The sequence below is a fragment of the Heptranchias perlo genome, chromosome 2, assembly GCF_035084215.1.
Source record: "Heptranchias perlo isolate sHepPer1 chromosome 2, sHepPer1.hap1, whole genome shotgun sequence".
In the NCBI taxonomy this organism is placed as follows: Eukaryota; Metazoa; Chordata; class Chondrichthyes; order Hexanchiformes; family Hexanchidae; genus Heptranchias; species Heptranchias perlo.
This window is the reverse complement of record NC_090326.1, coordinates 147768037-147792699: the sequence shown is the minus strand read 5'-3', so window position 1 is coordinate 147792699 and position 24663 is coordinate 147768037. Positions and strand designations below refer to the sequence as shown.

At 42.8% G+C, this 24663-nt stretch overlaps 1 protein-coding gene across 2 annotated transcripts in view; it reads right to left on the bottom strand.

The window, feature by feature from the left end:
- ptprn2 (protein tyrosine phosphatase receptor type N2) overlaps window positions 1-24663 on the bottom strand; it is a 924398-nt gene that overhangs the window by 251311 nt on the left and 648424 nt on the right. For both annotated transcript variants that reach the window (XM_068008124.1, XM_068008134.1), the window contains exon 12: window positions 4329-4393. In XM_068008124.1, the coding sequence (XP_067864225.1) occupies window positions 4329-4393 (65 nt within the window). The remainder of the gene's footprint in view (window positions 1-4328; window positions 4394-24663) is intronic.

Below are 24663 nucleotides of genomic sequence, written 5' to 3'. Positions count from 1 at the left end.
TAGTGGTGAATGGTTGTTTTTCGGACTGGAGGAAGGTATACAGTGGTGTTCCCCAGGGGTCGGTACTAGGACCGCTGCTTTTCTTGGTATATATTAATGACTTGGACTTGGGTGTACAGGGCACAATTTCAAAATTTGCAGATGACACAAAACTTGGAAGTGTAGTAAACAGTGAGGAGGATAGTGATAGACTTCAAGAGGACATAGACAGGCTGGTGGAATGGGCAGACACATGGCAGATGAAATTTAATGCAGAGAAGTGCGAAGTGATACATTTTGAAAGGAAGAACAAGGAGAGGCAATATAAACTAAATGGTACAATTCTAAAAGGGGTGCAGGAACAGAGAGACCTGGGGGAATATGTGCACAAATCTTTGAGGGTGACAGGACAGGTTGAGAAAGCAGTTAAAAAAGCATATGGGATCCTGGGCTTTATAAATAGAGGCATAGAGTACAAAAGCAAGGAAGTTATGTTGAACCTTTATAAAACATTGGTTCAGCCACAACTGGAGTATTGTGTCCAATTCTGGGCACCGCACTTTAGGTGGAGAATGGTACCAGGAATGAGGGGCGTCAGTTACATGGATAGGCTGGAGAAGCTGGGGTTGTTCTCCTTCGGGCAGAGAAGGTTGAGAGGAGATTTGATAGAAGTGTTAAAAATCATGATGGGTTTAGATTATGTAAATAAAGAGAAACTGTTCCCATTGGCGGAATAACCAGAGTACACAGATTTAAGGTGATTGGCAAAAGAACCGAAGACGACATGAGGAAAAACTTTTTTACACAGTGAGTAGTTATGATCTGGAATGCGCTGCCTGAAAGGGTGGTGGAAGCAGATTCAGTCGTGGCTTTCAAAAAGGAAGTGAATAAATATTTGAAGAGAAAATATTTGCAGGACTACGGGGAAACAGCAGTGGAATGGGACTAACTGGATTGCTCTTAGAAAGTGCCGGCACAGGCTCGATGGGCCAAATGGCCTCCTTCTGTGCTGTAATGATTCTATGATTCTATGTCCTTTTCTATAATGGGCTACCCAAAACTCCAAAAGTACTCGATATGTGGCCTAACCAATGCTTGTACAAATTCATCATGACTGCTTTTCTCTTGTATTCTAAGTCCCTATTTATAAATCCCAAATGCTATTGACCTTTTTTATGACATCCTCTGCCTGCATTCGCACTTTCAGGTAGTTATGGGACATAAATTCAACATCATTGCGATGTGTTTGGACCGCCGCTAAATTGTTCAGGGCCTCTTTTAGGTGGGAACGCTGGAGGCTGCCAAAGAAAGCGGCAGGTAAGTTTTTAAAAAAGTCACCTTAATGCAGACCCAGGAGAAGCGGGACAGCTCCTCCTGCTTGCATGTTAATACCGTGGGCTGCCGCCAGCCTGCGGTCGCCACAACCCCCCTTCCCCCCTCTCGACTGCCTCTCGTCCCCAAAGTTACCTGCAGGCCGACTTGGCGTCCGTGGCAGCCGGAATTCTAAGGGCCTGGACCAGCGGGCTGTGTTGGGGTTGCCCGATTGGTTTACTGCCCGCCAGACTAATTCCAATGAGGCCAGAGGAGAAATTCAAGAGGGTCCTCGGGCCTCTCTTCCCTTCTGGTGTGCAACTGTAGCGCACCAACTATCTCGCGCCCCGTTCATTTGAACCCATAAGTCTTTCTGTATGGGAAAAAGAAGTTAGTGGGTAGAATCTCACTGGCTCCACCGGCAGAAATGGGACGGGTAGCGCCACGAACATCGTGGGGAAAAAATTCACCCCTTCGATCCCACTCCCGATCCAACTGATGCCATCCTATTAGGGGCCTAATGCTGGCCAGCTGGGGTGCCCACCTTTTAATATGCATAGGACCCTGACTGCCATTGTGGGAGACAATTGGGCGGAAGAATGGACCGCGAATGCTTCACCCAGTTTTGCCCGGCCGTGCAGCCAAAAAGGACCAAAATAAAATGGCAAGTTTAAAATTATTTTTTGGGGTCCGCGAGGAGCAGGAGTGCTCCATAAGACTAATGAGGGCGGCTACCACCCTTGGCCCCTCCCCACCCCAAACCCCAGGCCTACATTGCTGCTAGCCCTTGGTCTCTGGGCCCCCCGATTCTGCGCCGGCCCACAGCTAGCGAGCTACAGCGGATTGGCCATTTGGTGGCGTGGTAATGAGGCTCGGTCCTCAAAATGAACGGTGCCTCCTGCCGGCACTATTGGGCGGCCAGTCAGCGCACTCCGCCACCCAATAGTTAAGATCTACCTCAGTATGTCTGCACTCATGCACTTTATCTGTTGTTCTTAAAGCCTACCTCTTTGACCAAACTTTTGGTCACCTGTCCTAATATCTCATTATGTGGCTTGTCGTCAAACTTTGTCTGATAACGCTCCTGTGAAATGCCTTGGGACATTCCTACTATGTTAAAGGCGCTATATAAATGCAAGTTGTTGTTGTTCTGCTCTCCCTGCTTTGTTTTATTCAGTCCTATAAAGGGGTTCAATTCTGACAAAGAGCCTCCACCCTAAATATTAACCTGTCTTTTCTGTTTCAGATGCTGACAAGTGAGGTGTGTATTTCCAGCGTTTTCTGGTTTTCTGGTTTTAATATTATTTTAATTTTCAATGTGTTCCCCCACCCCCCCCCCAGCCCTCGCCACCATTCCCCTTCCTTAGGTCGCCTACCTCAAGCACCATTCCAGCAAGCAGCCTCGCAGGTCACCTACAAGCAAAACTGCACCAACTGCTGAAACTGGCCTTTTGGAAGTGTGGAAGAATGGAGCAGGATGACTCCTCCTCTAATTGCTGTTCTTTGGGGGTAAATTACAAGCTCTTTGTTTGATCCTCCCCACAGGAACGGGGCGGAGATCAGGATCGTGGGAGTGAAACAATGGACTTTTGGTTGATGAATCTTCGGTCTAACAATAAAGCTGAACTGATGTGAAGTTCATGAGCAGACGCATGCATCAGCAATTTCAAGGCTCAGGTGCAGGCAGGCAATGAGGTCAGGAGCGTTCACAATGAAATTACAGGAGAAAGCAGTTCCACGCTATTATTATTTTGTCGAATCATATGGCACTGAAGGAGGCCATTCGGCCCATCGTGCCTGTGCTGGCTCTTTGAAAGAGCTATTCAATTAGCCCCCTCTCTCCTGTTTTTTCCCCAAAGCCCTTCAGTTTTTTTCCTTTTCAAGTACATATCCAATTCCCTTTGAAAGTTACTTCTGAATCTGCTTCCACCTCCCTTTCAGGCATTGCATTCCAGATCAAAGCAACTCGCTGTGTAAAAAAACAATCTCCTCATCTCCCCCCCTGGTTCTTTTGCCAATTATCTTAAACGTAACAAGCAGGCCAAGCAACAAAAGACTGATCATAAGGTAAACTTCTTGTGTGTGGCCATTATAGTCCTTATATAGGTCCAACCTACGCACCGGACCTTACCGCATTTTATTTTGCCTAGTGATAAGTTCCTGTTTCTTGTTTGCACTGTTTTCTAATTTGTTCATTTTAAACACGTTGACGTGCCTGTGACATATTTTCATGCAGATGCAACTACAGTAAGTAATCTCCAGCACATTACACCAGACACAACATGCACATTCCAGGGACCACAAGAAGAACATCCAGCCACTTACAGACAGACTATCAGCCACTGGGTTACGTTAAAAACATACAACTGATCTATTGCATTTGTCTACCTGATAATGATGATTAAATAGTGCTAGGAGGACCACTTACCCTCAATCAAATGAATGGCTTTTAGACTTGTGGTTTATGAGCTCAAACCTGCTTTGCAACTCACAGGTAGCCATTGTTGTTGTATATGCTGTGCGTTAAAGGGGATGGAAGCCTGAAGGAGTACTTTTGTTAAAAGTATTTCCCCATTTTATAGAGTCATATAATAGACATGCTGATAGGGTTAGATGAAATAGGGTGGGAAAAGGCTCATGTGGAGCCTAAGTACAGGCACAGATCATTTGGGCCAAATTTGTTCTGTTTCTGTGCTGTAAATTCTATGTTAGACACAACAGAATTTTGTTTGTCATTTTAGTAATTACACTACACAGTTTGCTCTGATGCAAAGCCAAGGTCAGTATGCATTGGAGCCGGCTGATGAACTATGGGCGTATTAAGACTTTAAGTGTAAACATTTTCTTTCAAAATGTGTTCAGAATGATACCTGAACCCTCATAATCCCACAGTTTGGAACCTGAAATGAACTGCACTTTGGAAAATGCAACTGAAATATCGCAGATGCTTGACAGTACTGTAATGCAGGACAAATATATTAATTCAGATTAGAACACAGAGTACCGCCCCGTTAAAACTAGCAGTAATTTGAACTTACCTCTCCCATGCCAGTTTGTAAGATTTTTAATCCTGTTTCTTTTTCTAGGTTTTCTTTGTTGCCCACTGCAAAAAAAACAAAAATGAGACAAGCTTAAAATGGAGTTAGATGCACAGAGGACCCCACAACTGAAAGTGTGGGGCAACACCATCATTAAAGGGGATGTGTGCAGCAGCAGAATGTGCAAGCGACAAAGCTACCCATCAGGTGGTCCCATGGCTCTATTTCAAAGAAGAGAAGGGGGAGTTCCCCCTGGTGTCCTGGCCAACATTTATCCCTCAACCACCACCTAAAACAAGTTACCTAGTCATTTATCACGTTGCTGTTTGTGGGATCTTGCTGTGCGCAAATTGGCTGCCACGTTTCCTATATTACAGCAGTAACTACACTTGAAAAGTACTTAACTGGCTGTAAAGAGCTTTGGGACGTCCTGGGGTCGGGGAAAGAGCTATACAAATGCAAGTTCTTTCTTTTCTCAGTCTTTCCATTTTATAAAGAATGAGAATCTGCTCCTGGGCAGAGGGGAATGTTTGATAAATGTTTGCATATTTTGGAAATGGTTTTAATTATTAATAATATTCTTGTTGCTTTCCCTTTGGTTGATTGCGTATCCATTTGGATCAGAAAGTGTAAACAAAGGTACTATTTTACCAAATTGAAGGTTACAGCCTGAATCTGACTTGGAAATGGGATTAGGTGTTAATGAGGATTATTACATGTTGAGATAGTTCCTATGCTACTGGGACCATGGAAACATTATGCCGCTGAAGGTAACCAGTGAAAGACGAATAATGGAGGGTGTAAGGCTAGATATTTTGCAGTTTTGTTCAATTTACCAATACTGCAGTGAGAAACTTGCTCCAAAGAAGGTGATAGAACGGACGACTAAAAGCTTGGTCAGAGGAGGTTCTCAAGGAGGATCTTAAACATAGAAACATAGAAAATAGGAGCAGGAGTAGGCCATTCGGCCCTTCGAGCCTGCTCCGCCATTCAATATGATCATGGCTGATCCTGTATCTCAATACCATATTCCCGCTCCCTCCCCATACCCCTTGATGCCTTTTGTGTCTAGAAATCTATCTATCTCCTTCTTAAATATATTCAGTGACTTGGCCTCCACAGTCTTCTGTGGTAGAGAATTCCACAGGTTCACCACAATCTGAATGAAGAAATTTCTCCTCATCTCAGTCCTAAATGTCCTCCCCCGTATCCTGAGACTGTGACCCCTCGTTCTGGACCACCCAGCCAGGGGAAACATCCTCCCTGCATTCAGTCTGTCTAGCCCTGTCAAAATTTTATACGTTTCAACGAGATCCCCTCTCCTTCTTCTAAACTCTAGTGAATACAGGCCTAGTTGACCCAATTTCTCCTCATACGACAGTCCTGCCATCCCATGAATCAGTCTGGTGAACCTTCGCTGCACTCCCTCTATGGCAAGTATATCCTTTCTTAGGTAAGGAGACCAAAACTGCACACAATACTCCAGGTGTGGTCTCACCAAGGCCCTGTATAGCTGCAGTAAGACATCCTTGCTCCTGTACTCAAATCCTCTTACAATGAAGGCCAACATACCATTTGCCTTCCTAACTGCTTGCTGCACCTGCATGTTTGCTTTCAGTGACTGGTGTACAATCTATCACCATTTAAATAATACTCTGCCTTTCTGTTTTTTCCTTCCAAAGTGGATAACTTCATATTTATCCAGGTTGTACTGCATCTGCCATGTATTTACCCACTCATTCAACTTGTCTAAATCGCATTGAGGCCTCTTTTGCATCCTCCTCACAACGTCAGCAAACTTGGAAATATTACATTTAGTTCCCTCATCCAAATCATTGATATATATTGTGAATAGCTGAGGCCCAAGCACTGATCCCTGCGGTACCCCACTAGTCACCGCCTGCCACCCTGAAAAAGACCCACTTATTCCTACTCTGTTTCCTGTCTGTTAATCCATGCCAGCATATCACCCCCAATCCCATGTGCTTTAAATTTGCACACTAACCTCTTATGTGGGACTTTATCAAAGACCTTTTGAAAATCCAAATAAACCATATCCACTGGTTCTCCCTTATCTATTCTACCAGTTACATCCTCAAAAAATTCCAGTAGGTTTGTCAAACTTGATTTCCCCTTCATAAATCCATGTCGACTTTGTCTAATCTCGCTAATATTTTCGAAGTGTCCTGTTATCACATCCTTTACAATAGACTCTAGCATTTTCCCTACTACTGATGTTAGGCTAGCCGGTCTGTAGTTCTCTGTTTTCTCTCTCCTTTTTTAAATAGTGGGGTTACAAATTGCCACCCTCCAATCTGCAGGAACTGTTCCATAATCTATAGAATTTTGGAAGATGACAACCAATGCATCCACTATTTCCATGGCTACCTCTTTTAGTACTCTGGGATGCAGATTATCAGGTCCTGGGGATTTATCGGCTTTCAGTCCCATTAATTTCTCCAGCACTATTTTTTTTTACTAATACTAATTTCCTTTATTTCCTCCTTCTCACTAGTCCCTTGGTTCCCTAGCATTTCTGGGAAGTTATTTGTGTCCTCTTCCTTGAAGACAGAACCAAAGTATTTGTTTAATTGCTCTGCCATTTCCTTGTTCCCCATTATAAATTTTTCCATTTCTGACTGTAAGGGACCTACATTTGTCTTCACTAATCTTTTTCTTTTTACATACTTGTAGAAGCTTTTACAGTCCACTTTTATGTTCCTTGCAAGTTTACTCTCACTCTATTTTTCCCCTCTTAATCAATCTCTTGGTCCTTTTTTGCTGAATTCTAAACTGCTCCCAATCCTCAGGCTTACTACTTTTTCTGGCAACTTTATATGACTCCTCTTTGGATCTAATTTTATCCTTAATTTCTTTTGTTAGCCATGGTTGGGCCATTTTTCGTTTTGCGTTTTTGCGCCAGAAAGGAATGTATAATTGTTGTAATTCATACATTCATTCCCTAAATGTTAGCCATTGCCTATCCATCGTCATGCCTTTTAATGAAGCTTCCCAATTTATCATAGCCAACTCATTCCTCATACCTTCGTAGTTTCCTTTGTCTAGATTTAGGGCCCTAGTTTCGGATTGGACTACTTCACTTTCCATCTTAATGAAGAATTCTATCATGTTATGGACACTAAAGGAACCTGCACAACAAGATTATTAATTAACCCCTTCTCATTGCACAATACCCAATCTAGGATAGCCTGTTCCCTGTTTGGCTCCTCAACGTACTGGTCTAAAAAAAATCTCATACACACTCCAGGAATTCATCCTCCACAGTATTTGTACTAATTTGGTTTGGCCAGTAGATTAAAGTCACCCATGATTACTGTAGTACCCTTGTTACATGCATCTCTAATTTCCTGTTTGATCCCATCCCCTACATTACCACTACTGTTTGGAGGCCAATAGACAACTCCCACCAGTGTTTTCTGCCCCTTGGTGCTTCTTAACTCCATCCAGACTAATTCTACATCTTGATTTTCTGAGCCAATATCCTCTCTCACTATTGCTCTGATTTCATCCTTTACTAACAACGCCACCAAACCTCCTTTTCCTTTTTGCCTGTCCTTCCTAAATATCGAATACCCTTGGACATTCAGCTCACAGCCTTGGTCATCCTGCAGCCATGTCTCTGTAATCGCAATTATATCATATCCGTTTACATCTATTTGTTCTTTTAATTCGTCTACCTTATTATGGATGCTTCGTGCATTCAAAAACAGTGCCTTTAGATTTGTCTTTCTAACATTTTTAGACATCTTAACATTTTTTTGTACTATGGCCCTATTTGTCTTTAAAAGAGGAGGAGGGAGGTGGAGGAGTTTAGTGAAGGAATTTCAGAGCATGGGTCCTAGGCAATTAAAGGCATGGCCGCCAATGCTGGGGCAAAGGGAGGAGAGGATTGCACAAGACGGCAAAGTCAGAGGGATGGAGAGTTCAGGGAGATTGTAGGGCTGGAGGAGATTACAAAGATAACTTGGTGTTGGTGTTGGTGTTGGCGGTATTGATGGTGTTAGTGGTGTTGGTGTTGATGTGTTGTTGATGCCGGTGTTAGAGTTGGTGGTGTTGGTGGTGTTGGTTGGTGGTGTTGATGGTGTTAGTGGTGTTGGTGTTGATGTGTTGTTGATGCCGGTGTTAGAGTTGGTGGTGTTGGTGGTGTTGGTGGTGTTGGTTGGTGGTGTTGATGGTTTTAGTGGTGTTGGTGTTGATGTGTTGTTGATGCCGGTGTTAGAGTTGGTGGTGTTGGTGGTGTTGGTTGGTGGTGTTGATGGTTTTAGTGGTGTTGGTGTTGATGTGTTGTTGATGCCGGTGTTAGAGTTGGTGGTGTTGGTGGTGTTGGTGGTGTTGGTTGGCGGTATTGATGGTGTTAGTGGTGTTGGTGTTGATGTGTTGTTGATGCCGGTGTTAGAGTTGGTGGTGTTGGTGGTGTTGGTTGGTGGTGTTGATGGTTTTAGTGGTGTTGGTGTTGATGTGTTGTTGATGCCGGTGTTAGAGTTGGTGGTGTTGGTGGTGTTGGTTGGCGGTATTGATGGTGTTAGTGGTGTTGGTGTTGATGTGTTGTTGATGCCGGTGTTAGAGTTGGTGGTGTTGGTGGTGTTGGTGGTGTTGGTTGGTGGTGTTGATGGTTGTCTTCAGTTGTTCTCACTAGAGGAGAGTTAAATCATTTGGGCTGGATTTTTAATTTAAGAAAAAAATGGGTTTACAGCTAGCAGAAAACTCTTACCCACCACAACTATTCTGTCTTTCTAGCAGTCATTATAAAATGTTAGTACTTGGCCAATTGTATTCCACTATATCGATGCCTGAAATACTGAAAATAACTGAAGGTTTTGAAGGGAAGGTGGATCCGGTGAAATTAATTTTATTCTTAAAAAAAAAACTTGAAAAGAATTCAATCGCCATGAACATGAGTATGGATGAGCCCCGCTAGTATACGTTTCGCATCGAGGAAAAGTCATTAATGTTTAAAAGAAGATACTCAGATTCGGGTTTTTTTTTGCCTTTAGTGCTGCACATGTTTTTAAGGAGCAAAACAAGAAGCTGAAGCAACATGACTCAGCTACCGTTTATAATTAATATATATATTGTTCCCACACAGACAGCAAGGCTTTGCTACCAGTTTGAGCACTGAATGGAAAATAATTTCACTTAGCAGATACACGGTAAATGTCAAACGAGACGACAGATTTGAAGAATATTTGCACCCCCCCCCCCAACTATTGAATTGTGGAAAAATGAAACGCATTTCCAGGCAAAGCAATTTATGTTGTGCCAATCGATTCCTTCAAAAGGGAGCTGAATGCCTATCTAGTTGGCAGTGGAATTAGCTATTTCAAGGATAGGTATAGACCGAGAGTGTTTTCTTTGCTGCTGGGCTCAGAAGGGGAGGCTGCTGTCTGCGTAGCTTGCCAGGGTTATAGAGTGGAGCTATGTGGATGAATGAATATTATGTACTCTTGTTAAATGTGGTAATCAAAAGACAGTTGGAATGATCTGCTGGAAGGATGAGGTCAAATGAACTGAAAGGGACTTCTTCATCCAAAACAGATCTTTTGACACATTTGGTCCTCGATTTTCACAGAGCAGCTTCAATCCTTTAATGCCTCCTTCATAGGGTAGCCACAGAAACACTAAAAAAAGCTTCCCCTCCTATATTTCACATCCAAAAACATCCTTTGATTTCGCCAACTTCTAAATATACCAGTGGTTATAATAAGGCAGCACAGTCATTCATTTAGGGAAGGAGAGATATAAATCATATACTGCATCATTTAATAACTTATTTCTGAGTTTGCAAAATTGTACTAACAAATCACTCAATACACTTTGCTGCTTGGAATTAAAATGGAGGTGATTATTTGATATATATTAAACCTGGCCTGTTAATTAATCACGCAGCACTTTCAAAACAGACAATTAGAGAGGCAAGCAAAAGAAACGTGAAGAATAGAAAATGGGAAACAGCACGTTACTAAAGCTTTAACCGAATTATTGTGTGTGAATCTTTCCTGAACGCTCCCACGTACAAAAACAAAAAAATTATTTAAAAAAATGAAATTCCCCAGATGAAGAATATGCAAATAGGCTGGAAGAGCTGAACCCTATAATGTTCTCAAAATTCTGCAAAGGCCTATTTAATTAGTATTTTAATTTATCAGAATTATTCTTTGCACTTGACAATTTATGCAGTATTCTATGTAATTAAGCATGCGGCTTCAGAGGAATAATCTTGCCAGCGCTGCTAATAGCAGTTATTCTACCCTGTGTATGTCTCAACTGTGATCTAGATTACAATAAGGAGAAATTAATGGCTTTTTTTTCTTTATCAAAGTGCATGCTGGGAGTTCCGCAGATTATACCGTTCTACAGTAGAGCAGCTTGGTAATTAGCTACGAAGGGTATGCATTTTCAGTCCTCTGTATATGCCTATTAGCAGCTTGTCAATATTAGTTCCCAGCTATAAAAAAAACACACACTGCTTGTTTCTAAGCGCTTGATCTGAATGTGTAGCTTGCAGTATCGTTGATGACAGCTTGGTAAATGCTGGTGTCAAGACCAATTTTAAAACCATTTTTCAAATTATTTTAATTAGATTTTTTTTCATTCTCACTTGCATTAATTTAATTTCTGATATCAACGTTTTAGCTTTCAATCTGTTCGCATGAATTTTCTTACCGTACACTGTGACCTGAAGCCATTTAACCAGGGGTGCGATGCCTAACACTGTGCATTAACTGTGTGGAGGCTGATACAATTAGAGCTGAGGAGCTGGGTGGGACACATTGTTGTTACTCCTGGGGCACTAACTGCAAGTTCAGCCATTATGTTTTGTCGTAGTGAATTACAGAAACATTTTTTTTAATATAAAAAAATGAATTGTCTCCAAGGCAGTTTTTCCTCTATGTGTAATATATGATACAGGTTTTAAAATGAACCCGTCTTAAGTAAGACTCAATCTTTGAATTGTTCCTGCAAAACAATAGACACACTATCCAGCCAAAAGCGGTTGATGCCGTGACAATTAACTGTTATTAAAAAAATCACTAAGAGTAGCAATGCTGGTTAATAAGGCCACAAAAAAAGCAAACTAAGCACTGGAGTTCATTTCTAGAGGGATAGAATTGAAAACTCAAGAAGTTATGTTAAACTTGTATAGAACCTTGGTTAGACCACACTTGGAGTACTGTGAACAGTTCTGGTCTCCATATTATAAAAAGGATATAGAGGCACTGGAGAAGGTGCCAACATTTTTTGCAAGGATGATATCAAAACTGAGAGGTTATATCAATGGGAAAAGATTGAACAGGCTGGGGTTCTTTTCTCGAGAAAGGAGAAGACTGAGGGGTGACCTGATAGAGGTCTTTAAGGTTATGAAAGGGTTTGATAGGGTAGACGTAGAGAAGATGTTTCCACTTGTGGGGCAGACCAAACTAGGGGCCATAAATGTAACCTAGTCACTAATAAATCCAATAAGGAATTCAGGAGAAACCTCTTTACCCAGAGAGTAGTTAGACTGTGAAACTTGCTATCACAAGGAGTAGTTGAGGCAAATAGCATAGATGCATTTAAGGGGAAGCTGGATAAATACATGAGGAAGAAAGGAATAAAAGGATATGCCGATAAGGTTAGATGAAGGGGGAATGGGAGGAGGGTGATGTGGAGTATAAACACCGACATAGACCAGTTGGGCCAAATGACCTGTTTCTGTGCTGTACATTCTATGTAATTCATCTCTGAGCCAGAAGGTTGTGTGTTTAAGCCCAGGACTAGGCTGACACTTCAGTGCAGTACTGTAGCAGAATTGCAAATACCTTCTTCATGCTCATAGAAAATAAAACTTTTAACATATATTACCAAGAAAATTCAAATCCAGGATGTATTTCTGCAAAGTCACCAATCCTAAACAGCTCCTGCAACTTAAAAAAAAAACTGATAAAGTGCTTCCTGACATGACCCCTGAATGGCCTAGCTCTAATTCTGTCCTTGTTTCGGACTTCCCTGTTTTTTCCTCTTTTGGATGTTGCTGAATCTGCTCACAGTTACAATTTCACTTCTAACAGTGAACAAAGGAATTTGTTTCCTCAAAGTTTCTTCAAAAGTTACACAGTTTTATTTATTCTTTTCTTCCACTGCTTATGGGAGTGACCAGCACTCTGATTGTACTCTGGAGAATATGCATGAGGGGCTGAATAGTCTACTCCTGTTCCTATACAATATCTAAGGCAGACCTGAAATTTGTAACAACTGCCAACAGTAATTTCTAGTTTAATGTGTGTTAATGTTTTAAAAACAGAAATTATTTGAAATGCACAGTAGGTTCAACAGCATCCAAAAGAGGAAAAGACAGCTAAATGTTATTTCTTTTTAAGTTGCAGGATCAGTTTAGAAATAGTGACTTTACAGAAACATACCCTGGATTTGAATTTTCTTGATAATATCGTATGTTAGAAGTTTTCTTTCTGCTCAATTTCCAACTTCCTCTCATAAGGACACTGACTGGTCTGGGGGTAGGGTTTCATGGGAACATAGGAACAGGAGCAGGCCATTCAGCCCCTTGAGCCTGTTCCGCCATTCAATTAGATCATGTCTGATCTGTATCTTAACTCCATCTTGGTTCCGTAACCCTTAATACCCTTGCCAAACAAAAATCTATCAATCTCAGATTTGACATTTTCACTTGGCTGAGCCTCAGCAGCTTTTTGGGGGAGAGAGTTCCAGATTTCCACTACCTTTTGTGCGAAGTGCTTCCTGACATCACCCTTAAACGGCCTAGCTCCAATTTTAAGGTTATGCCCCCTTGTTCTGGGCTCCCCTACCAGAGGAAATAGTTTCTCTCTATCCACCCAATCAACTCCTTTAATCATCCTAAACACCTAGTCAGCCTCTAGTAATTTACCCAAGTGCTCATTCTCCAAGCAGTGAGTACCAGCAGGCTGTTTAATCGTGGAGACAAGTCCAGCCACATGCACTGTCCAGCAACATGGCTCAGGGAACACTGAATAGCAATCAGGAATGGGAACTCTGGCTGATTTTCCTCTTTCTTGACGCTGTGTTTCTGAGAGAAATCGTAATGCACATCTCACTGCCCCAGCTGTAATCAGCTAACTCAGCAAACTGAGAATCAAACCTGCGAACCTTCCTGGTCCACACTGGGTGGTGCATCCATCAACTGAGCTATCAAAAGAGATCTCTGAATACCTTTTCAAACATTGATTTAGGTGCATTTGAGTAAAAATTGGTACATCCAGGTTATTCACTACACATTATGCCGCAACAAAATGACATTCACTGGGGTAGATTCTGACTTTTGGGCAGCACGACCCGAGGCGCCAAGCAGACGTCCCTGTGCCGCTTGCCAGCTTGAAGTCTGAAAATCGGGCTGGAGCTGCTCCACCGTGTTAAAACTGGATAGCCATGTGGTGAAGGAAAGAATACTAGAGCCTGGTCTTTAGTTGCTTCCAAACGTTTATTCACAGAGCTTCCTCTTGCACACCCCACGCCCTAGCTAAGCTCTCCTATAAAAAGGATTCAGATCTAAGAATTTAGGTATACATGGAATGGAAGACAAATCTAAGAGTACAGGTATACATGGAATGGAAGACAGGTCTAAGAATACTACTATACATGGAATGGAAGACAGATCAAAGAGTATATATGGAATGGAAGACAGGTCTAGGAATACAGGTATACATGGAATGGAAGACAGATCAAAGAGTATACATGGAATGGAAGACAAATCTAAGAATACAGGTATACATGGAATGGAAGACAGATCTGAGAATACAAGTATACATGGAATGGAAGACAGATTTAAGAATACAGGTATACATGGAATGGAAGACAGATCTAAGAATACAAGTATACATGGAATGGAAGACAGATTTAAGAATACAGGTATACATGGAATGGAAGACAGAGTTAAGAATACAGGTATACATTGAATGGGAGACAGATCTAAGAATACTACTATACATGGAATGGAAGACAGATCAAAGAGTATACATGGAATGGAAGACAAATCTAAGAATACAGGTATACATGGAATGGAAGACAGATCTAAGAATACAAGTATACATGGAATGGAAGACAGATTTAAGAATACAGGTATACATGGAATGGAATACAGAGTTAAGAATACAGGTATACATTGAATGGGAGACAGATGTAAGAACACAGGTATACAGGTCTTTAAAAGCAGGACAGCAGTTGGAAAAATTCATAAAAGAAGCAACCAGGTTGCTGGATTTTGTATATAGGGGCAGTAAATATAAATATATATAAGGGTATGGTAATGTAGTGGTTATGCGACTGGACTAGTAATCCAGAGGCCTGGACTAATAACCCAGAGGATGTGAGTTCAAATCCCACCATGGGATTCAGTTTAAAAAATTTGGAAATAAAAAGCTGGTACTGTATTAGCAAAAGTCACCATGAAGCTGTTGGATTGTCATAAAAACCCAACTGGTTCACAAATGTCATTTAGGGGAGGAAACCTGCCGCCCTTACCCAGTCTGGCTCATATGTGACTCCAATCCCACATCAACGTGGTTGACTCCTAACTGCCTTCTGAAGTGACCTAGTAAGTCACTCATTGGTTTCCAGGGCAACAAGAGATGGGGCAATAAATGCCGGCCTTGCCAGTGACGGCCAAAACCGGAGGATAGAGGAAAAAAAACATTAAAAATCAAAGCAGAGATGACAATGAACTTACAAGACATTACGTAGTCCATTGTTGTAGTACTGAGAGCAATTTTAAATATCCCATTATAGAAAGGACATTGGAGCTATGGAAAAGCGGCAGCATATATTTACTAAGACGATACCAAGGATGACAGACTTAAATACTAGCACTGTGTTCATTAGAGCAGAGAAGGTCGAGGCGAATCTAATGGAAGTGTTCAAAGTTTTCAAAAAAATTGCTAAGGGTTTGAGAGGGCAAATTATTTCAGATTATTTTCACTGGTTAAAAACAAATCAGTTAAGAATTGGCCATAAAGGTGGGATTAGTACTAAATGCATAATGGGGAGATTAGATTCTTTTTTTCCATTCAAGCAGTAATCAGAATCAGGAAGGTGTTAACCAGAAGTGGCTATTGAAGCCAAATTAATCATGGCTTTTAAGAGGGTATTAGATAAATACCTGAAGAGAAAAAATATTAAAGGGTACAGGGAAGTAATGGGTGTGTGGGATTAAAGGAGATTTCGCTGATATCTAACTAGGACTGGTATAGGCACGATGGGCTAAATCGCCTCCTTCTCCACCCAAATTTCTATGGGTGTAAAATTGGCTTTGGGTGGGGGTGCAAAATTGAAGTCAATGGAAAAGAAAATCTTGGGTGGGGCGGGGGCACTGGGTGTAAACAGGCTACCGATTCACTATCGCCTGTTTTGTCCTACTGCTCAAGGCCAATTCCACCCCCCATGATTCCAAAATTTCAGCAGCTTGAGGGGAGTTGACTCACCTCCTGACTCCCCAAAGCCTTTCCACCATATACAAAGCACAAGTCAGGAGTGTGATGGAATACTCTCCACTTGCCTGGATGAGTGTAGCTCCAACAACACTCAAGAAGCTTGACACCAGCAAGGACAAAGCAGCCTGCTTGATTGGCACCCCATCCACCACCTTAAAAATTCACTCCCTCCACCACCGGCGCACTGTGGCTTCACTGCAGGATGCACTGCAGCAACTCGCCAAGGTTCTTCGACAGCACCTCCCAAACCCGCGACCTCTACCACCTAGAAGGACAAAGCCAGCAGGCACATGGGAATTGTAAGATTCTCAAAATTCACAGATCCCCCAAAACTCGGAGAAAAACCCTAAAAAAACCCTGAGTATGGGAAAACTTGACTATAATCCTAAAATGGAAGAATAGTTGAGAGGTCACCAGACGAAATCAACAACACACACACCGTGGAGCTTCAGACATGTCTCTGTTTTAATGCAAAACCGACCGCAGGGGGTCGACAATCACTCCCATTGAAAGAGGCAACTTTTCCAGACATGGTGGGGCCATGTCTTTGTTTTAAAGCAAAACCATCAACACCTAGGACGTTGGATACAAAAGGAAGCCTTATGTGACAAGCTCAAAATCAGAATTAACAATGACACATTGGGAGAAGCAATTTGCAATATGATTGGGACCATCAAAAAGCCATCAAAGATTCTTAAGGGCTTTGTAAGAACTGTTTAAACAGACCATTGTAAGAGACACATCCACAAGGCGAAAGCTCTCTCTCTCTCTCTCTCTCTCTGGCTTGCTGGCTCTGGTGGGGTGCTTGTCTTGGTTCTGCCTGTGTCTGGAAAGAAGAGCAGTTTCCAGCAGACAACAAGGAAAGCAGTTCGACAGGGAAGGACAGCAGCTCTAGAAGCAGGCCGACACACAAGAAGAAACCAGAGCAACAGTCCCAGTGACCATCAGACACCTCGCGGCAACAAGGGCCTTACGAAACAACCAACCGAATATTACCACCAACCAACCGGGTAATATTGAGCCACCGCGACCAAAGAGAACCAACTAGGGAGAAAACCGAAGATCCGCAAAGTTTCCACTCTGCAATCTATTTCTGACTTAACTCTGGGTGAATTACTGTCAAGGTTTCGTTTGGTGAGCATTATCCCTGGTCCTTTAGAGTCCAACCTAGCTAGTACAGTGGGATTAGGAGAGGTGAGGTATCTTTCTACTGTAATTTCCCTCGCGTGTACTGAAGTGTTCCCCATTTTATTAGAGCGTTAAGATTGTTGTGTTGTATTTCCTCTCTTGAATAAAGGTCAAAGTTTCTTGCACCAAAACCAGTTGTCTGCTGCACTTTGTCACAACCCCCAAATAAGTCCAAAGTCTAGAACCCAGGGAGTGGGAGCGATTCGGACCGCTCAGAAGTCAGAGGTGAAGCTGACACACACCACCACCCCCTACAGAATAACACCACCTACACGTTCCCCTCCAAGTCAGACCATCCCGGCTTGGAAATATATCGCCGTTCCTTCATTGTCGCTGGGTCACAATCCTGGAACTCCCTTCCTAACAGCACTGTGGGAGAACCTTCACCACACGGACTGCAGCGGTTCAAGAAGGCGGCTCACCACCACCTTCTCAAGGGCAATTAGGGATGGGCAATAAATGCTGGCCTCGCCAGCGACGCCCACATCCCATGAATGAATAAAAACAAAGTTACCCTGTCATTAGACCGTGAAAAGAAGTGGAAATTCTCTAATTGGGGTCACAAGCCTGAATGGCTATTCTGTGCCAGTGCTGGGCAGTTCTAGAGAACCACTAGCTCGAGCAAACGGTTTCATTGCAAAAGCTCATGTGCTGAACCTGAAGGTCTTAACACGCAGCTCACACCATAGAACGTTCACTAAATGCTGAGCCACTGACTGCCCTCCCTGAGGAATAAGGATTTCCTGAGTCAGAAATTAATTGCAAATTTCGCAAGAACCTCCAGGAATGAACAACACCACAATTGCTCGCTTCTGGTTCATAGTTACAACAAAGAGGTCACTGGCAAGGTTAACTGAAGGAATATCCCAACATCCTTTACTAAAGGAGAACAAACACATCGACAATAAAATAACAGAGTCAAGCAAACTCTGTCTAAGGACTGAAGGCAATACAGATGTAAAGATGTGCTGATTGAAGCAGCAGATGAAGTATCAATCTTCCTCATCCTCCCCCCCCCTCCCCCCCCCCCCACCCAAATCCTCAGTGGGGCCTCAGTTCTCTGGGTGGAACTCAACAGCAAGAGGAAGGAGATGCATAGAGCCCACAGGATGCTGAGATTAGCTCAGGTTTGGGAACTCCGAGAGTGAAAGAACCTAATTAGCTGCCTGATTGACTGGGCAAATCCCAGCTGCTCAATCTGAACAAATATTTGGTTGAAATGGTCTCGTCTGAGTTTGGCAGATACCACATTCCTGCTGCAGGTAAAGTAACTGTAACCATAAATATTCAATAATTCAACTAATAAACAGATCTAGCCAGCTGACAAAAAAAAATAATCTCTGGTGACTTTCCCCAAACACTCTGAAGAATGTCCGTCAAACGAAATTTGGCAAAAATCCCTGGCTTCATTGAGAGTAATCCAGAAATTCTGATTAGTACTTGAAAAGCTGCCAGGTGACTTTCAGTTTTTTTATTATCCGCCTACCTGTCACTTTCTATAGAAATCAATCCTAACAAGACTGTTTACGCTGCATTTTCCATTATGACAAGGCAGAAACCTCAGCCCACGAGCACAGACACCTGCTGTATTGTGCCTGGAACAAAGGACAGATAGTGAGCAGGAGGGGGTGGGAATAGAGCAGAAGAAAGCATTGGACAAAATGAATCTTTATATCAATTTGGTCATGTATTATATTCTACCTGTGCGTTGTAAGCAAAACAGAAAGATTTGACATGAATTTTAATTCTTTTATTTGGTCTGTTTTATAATTGTAACCATGGCATCCCATTTGACCCTGAGATGAGCTTCCGATCCCATATTCTCTCCATCACCAAGACCGCCTACTTCCACCTCCGTAACATCACTCGTCTCCACCCCTGCCTCAGCTCATCTGCAGCTGAAACCCTCATCCATGCCTTTGTTGCCCCTAGACTCGACTATTCCAATGCTCACCTGGCCAGCCTCCCATCTTCCACCCTCTGTAAACTTGAGCTCATCCAAAACTCTGCTGCCCATATCCTAACTCGCACCAAGTCCTGTGTTCGTTGACCTACATTGGCTCCCGGTCTGGGAATGCCTCAATTTTAAAATTCTCATCCTTGTTTTCAAATCCCTCCATGGCCTCGCCTCTCCCTATCTGTGTAATCTCCTCCAGCTCTACAAACCTCCAAGAGCTCTGTGCTCCTCCAATTCTGGCCTCTTGCACTTCCCCGATTTTCATCACTCCACCATTGGCGGCCGTGCCTTCAGCTGCCTAGGCCCCAAACTCTGGAATTCCCTCCCTGAACCTCTTTCCCTCTCTATCTCTTTCCTTAAAACCTACCTTTTTGACCAAGCTTTTGGTCACCTGTCCTAATATCTCCTTATGTGGCTCAGTGTCAAATTTTGTTTCATAATACTCCTGTGAAGTGCCTTAGGATGTCTTACCACGTTAAAGGCGTTATATAAATGCAAGTTGTTGTTGTTGCAAATGTACCATTCGGCTTTGCCCTACCACTCCTACTCACTCAATTAGAACTCAAGTAAATCTATTGTTTCTCAGCCTTTGTTAATATAAAGTGAGAAAAAGAAATAAACACAGCAAAAGTATTACCCCATGAGAAGCACAAATCAATTTAATAATGCTTCTGTCAATTATAAGCCGTTTCTTAATATTTTACACATTTGTTATTTGTGTTTGACGGGCTCTTTTTTTTGATCCTTTCCAGCATCGATGCTGCTGCAACGATATATTACTTCAAAGCATTAACCCCCAGGTCCGTGTCTCCTGATAGATTTAAGAGCTTCTATTTATAATTTAGTCTGAAACAAACCTATAAGCTGCAAGCATAGAAAAAAAAATGTGACAATTTTTGTATGAAGTTACTGCTGGCAGTTCTCTAAAAATCGATGATTAGAGAGAGCCAACATGGATTTGTAATGGGTAGATCATGGCTAATGAACCTAATTGAATTTTTTGACGAAGTAACTAAAGTGGTACTTTAGACTATCTATGGATGTAGTTTATATGGACTTCCAGAAGGCATTCCATAAGGTTCCACATAAGAGACTGTTAGCTAAAATTAAAGCTCATGGAATTGAAAGCAAATTATTGAACTGGTTAGGAGATTGGTTAGGCCGGAGAAGACAGAGAGTAGGGATAATGGGTACGTACTCAAATTGGAAGGAAGTGACTAGTGGTTACCCACAAGGATTTGTGCTGGGGCCTCAACTATTCACTATATTTATTAATGATTAGATAACAAAATAGAGAGCCATATATCCAAGTTTGCCAATGACACAAAGATAGGTGGCACAGTAAGTAGTGTAGACGGGAGCATAAAATTACAAAGAGACATTGATAGATTAAGTGAGTGGGCACAACTGGGCCAGATGGATTTCAACAGTGGTAAGTGTGAGGTCATCCATTTTGGACCAAAAAAGGATAGATCCAAATATTTTTTAAATAGTGAAAAGCTCGGAACAGTGGATGTCTGAAGAGATTTAACGGTCCATATAACAAGAGGGCTAGAATATAAAGGGTAGGAAGTTTTGCTACAGCTATTCAAAGCCCTGGTTAGACCACATTTGGAGTACTGTGTACAGTTCTGGGCACCACACCTTAGAAAGGATATATCGGCCTTGGAAGGAGTGCAGCACAGATTCACCAGAATGTTACCAGGGCTCCAAGGGTTAAATTATAGGTGAGATTACATACAGTAGAAAACCAGGCAGAATACAGAGAGACCAGGGTGAAACTGAAAAAGGATACAAGAAGACCAAAGAGAGAACATGAGAAAAGATTAGCGGGTAACATATAAGGGAACCCAAAAAGCTTTTAAAAACATCTAACAAGTACAAGAATAGTTAAAGGAATGGTGAGGCCGATTAGGGACAAAAAAATAAATCTTCTTATGGAGGCAGAGGGCATGACTGAGATACTGAATGAGTACTTTGCATCTGTCTTCACAAAAACTTTGCATCTGTCTTCACAAAAGAAGAGGATGAATTTAATGTTGCTCTAGAGGAGGAGGGAGTAGAGGTATTGGATTGGATATAGCTAGATAGAAAGGAGGTGCTAAATAGGTTGGTACCATTCAAAGTTAACAAGCCACCCGGTCCAGATGGGATGCATCCTAGGTTGCAGATTTTGTACCTTTAACATTTGAATTTCTCCCTTCAGGCATTGTTCCTTCATCCAAGTCATTGATATATATTGTAAATAGTTGAGGCCCCAGCACTAAGCCCTGCAGCACCCCACTAGTTACAGATTGCCATTTTCTTTTATCCTGACTCTTTGTTTTCTGTTAGTTAGCCAATCCTCTATCCATGCCAGTATATTATCCCCAACACCATGAGCTCTTGTTTATGTGTTGTTGGTGTTGTGTTTTGGGTGCGGTGTTGTTGGTGGTGTGGTGTTGTTGGTGCAGTGTTGTTAGTGCGGTGCTTTTGTTGTTGCAAGGTTGTTATTGTTGGTGCGGAGTTGTTGTTGGTGTGGTCTTGTTAGTGTGGTGCAGGGTTGTTGTTGGTGCGTGGTTGTTGTTTGCGCAGTGTTGTTATCGCTGCAGTGTTGTTGGTGCAGTGCTGTTGTTGGTGCAGGTGTTGTTGTTGGTGCAGCGTTGTTGTTGACAGTTGTTGTTTGTTGTTGAACAGAGTTTCCGGTGAAGTTACACCAGCAGATCCGGGAAGCTCCGAGCAAATTCAACCCCCTTGTCCCTCGCAATTTTGTTTCATTAACATCACTACACAGAGCAAAAACCCCTGAATAAACGTGACTGCTGTTTAAATATTCTACATAAATAGTTTAGAAATATTTGTTACGTTGCTTTTGTTTACAGTCTTTCAGTGAAGAACTACCCACATAGGGATCTGTCCAATCAACAGAGATCACAGGGAAAATCAAGAATGTTTGTATTTTCTGTGCACTATCCATGTTAGTGAATTAAATATGGGATTGGGGGGAGGGTGCCTCCCTCTATATTTTTCCCTGCTTTTCTAACTCTCAGTCTAAGGCTTTTTTCCCTGTTGAACTTCAGATGTAGTAATACTATGCAGCAGTCAAGAAAAAGGCCTTCTTCGAACAGGATTTCTCCCTCTGGGTCACTGTTACCTTATTTTTATCTGATTCAATTTTTCTTATACAGTACATAAACTGGCTTTCAAAATAAAAAAATATATAAAACCTTTGACTTTGAAGTAAATCAATGGTGAACCAAGATCCTCAGCACTGCAAGATGACAATAAACAATCAGAGCAGACTGTACTGAAGCCTGGGCAGCTCGGTGCAACGGCTTGAATTTCAAACCACCCAAATTTTCCCTGAAAAAACGGAGTGAAATTCCCATTGTCCCCGGGAGCTGCAGATTTTGTTTATCTCTGTTAATGTTTTTTGATGTAACCAGAACATTACTGGCATGGTGGTATTGTTGTTGCTGCAATGTTGTTGGTGCGGTTGTGTTGTTGGTGTGGTGTTGTTGTTGGTGCGGTTGTGTTGTTGTGGCACAGTGTTGTTGTTAGTGCGGTGTTGTTGTTGCCGTGGTTGTGTTGTTGTTGGTGCAGTGCTGTTGTTGGTGCGGTTGTGTTGTTGTTGGTGCAGTGTTGTTGGTACGGTGTTGTTGTTGGTATGGTGTTGTTAGTGCGGTGGGTGTTGTCGGTACAATGGTGTTGTTGATGTGGTGCAGTGTTGTTGTTGGTCTGACTACGAGGGACCATATGGATGACTGGTAACAACTTACAACAACAATAACTTGCATTTATATAGCGCCTTTAGCCTCCAGCACATCCTCGATTTTAATCGCTCGACCAGTGGAGCGGCTGTGCCTTCAGCTGCCTAGGCCGTAAGCTCTGGAATTCCCTCTCTAAACCTCTCCGTCTCTCTCTCTTTCCTCCTTAAAACCTACCTCTTTGACCAAGTTTTTGGTCACCTGTCCTAATTTTGTTTGATAATGCTCCTGTGAAGCATTTTGGGACATTTTACTATGTTAAAGGCACTATATAAATGCAAGTTGATGTTGTTGTGTAAAACATTCCAAGGCGCTTCACAGGAGCATGATGGGACAACAATTTACAACGAGTCAAAGAAGATGACATTGGGACAGGTGACTGAACGCTTGGTCAAAGAGGTAAGTTTTAAGCAGCGTCTTAAAGGAGGAGAGAGAGAGCTGGAGAGGTGGAGAGGTTTAGGGAGGTATTTCCAGAGCTTGGGAACTAGACAGCTGAAGGCACGGACGCCAATGGTGGGCCGAAAGGAAGTTGGGGCGTGCAAGAGGCTAACGTTGAGCGTTGGAGGAACACAGAACTCTTGGAGAGTTGTTGGGACCGGAGGAGCTTACAGAGACAGGGATATTGCAACAAGGGTACGGTAGCATAGTGGTTATGTTACTGGACTAGTAATCCGGAGTCATGACTTCAAATCCTGCTCCAACAGCTCGGGAATTTAAATTCAATTAATTAAATAAAATCTGGAATTTAAAAAAAACTAACACCAGTAATGGTGGCCATGAAACTACCAGATTGTCGTAAAAACCCATCTGGTTCACTAATGTCCTTCAGGGAAGGAAACCGGCCGTCCTTACCCGGTCTGGCCTATATGTAACTCCAAACCCACAGCAAAGATCTCCCTCTGAAATGGCCTAGCAAGCCACTCAGTTATACAATCTTGCTACAGAAAGTCACAATAAGAATAAAACCGGACAGATCACCAGGCAACGGACACAATAAAGGCAAAATTGACCCTGCAAAGTCCTCCTCTCGAACATCTGGGGACTTGTGCCAAAATTGGGAGAGCTGTCCCACAGACTAGTCAAGCAACAGCCTGACATAGCCACACTCACAGAATCATACCTTTCAGCCAACGTCGCAGGCTCTTCCATCCCTGGGTATGTCCTGTCCCACCGGCAGGACAGACCCACCAGAGGTGGCGATACAGTGGCATACAGTCAGGAGGGAGTGGCCCTGGGAATTCTCAACATTGACTCTGGGCCCCATGAAATCTCATGGCATCAGGCCAAACATGGGCAAGGAAACCTCCTGCTGATTACCACCTACCACCCTCCCCCAGCTGATGAATCAGTCCTCCTCCATGTTCAGCACCACTTGGAGGAAGCACTGAGGGTAGCAACGGCACAGAACGTGCTCTGGGTGGGGGACTGCAATGTCCATCACCAAGAGTGGCTCGGTAGCACCACTACTGGCCGAGTCCTGAAGGACATAGCTGCCAGACTGGGCCTGCGGCAGGTGGTGAGCGAACCAACACGAGGGAAAAACCTACCTGACCTCGTCCTCACCAATCTACCTGTCGCAGATGCATCTGTCCATGACTGCATTGGTAGGACCAGCGCACAGTCCTCGTGGAGACAAAGTCCCATCTTCACACTGAGGACACCATCCAACATGTTGACTGGCTCTACCACCATGCAAAACGGGATAGATTCAGAACAGATCTAGCAGCTCAAAACTGGGCATCCATGAGGAGCTGTGGGCCATCAGCAGCAGCAGAATTGTATTCCTGCACAATCTGTAACCTCATGGCCTGGCATATTCCTCACTCTACCATTACCAACAAGCCAGGGGATCAACCCTGGCTCAATGACGAACGTAGAAGAGCATGCCAGAAGCAGCACCAGACGTACCGAAAAATGAGGTGCCAACCTGGTGAAGCTACAACTCAGGACTACATGCATGCTAA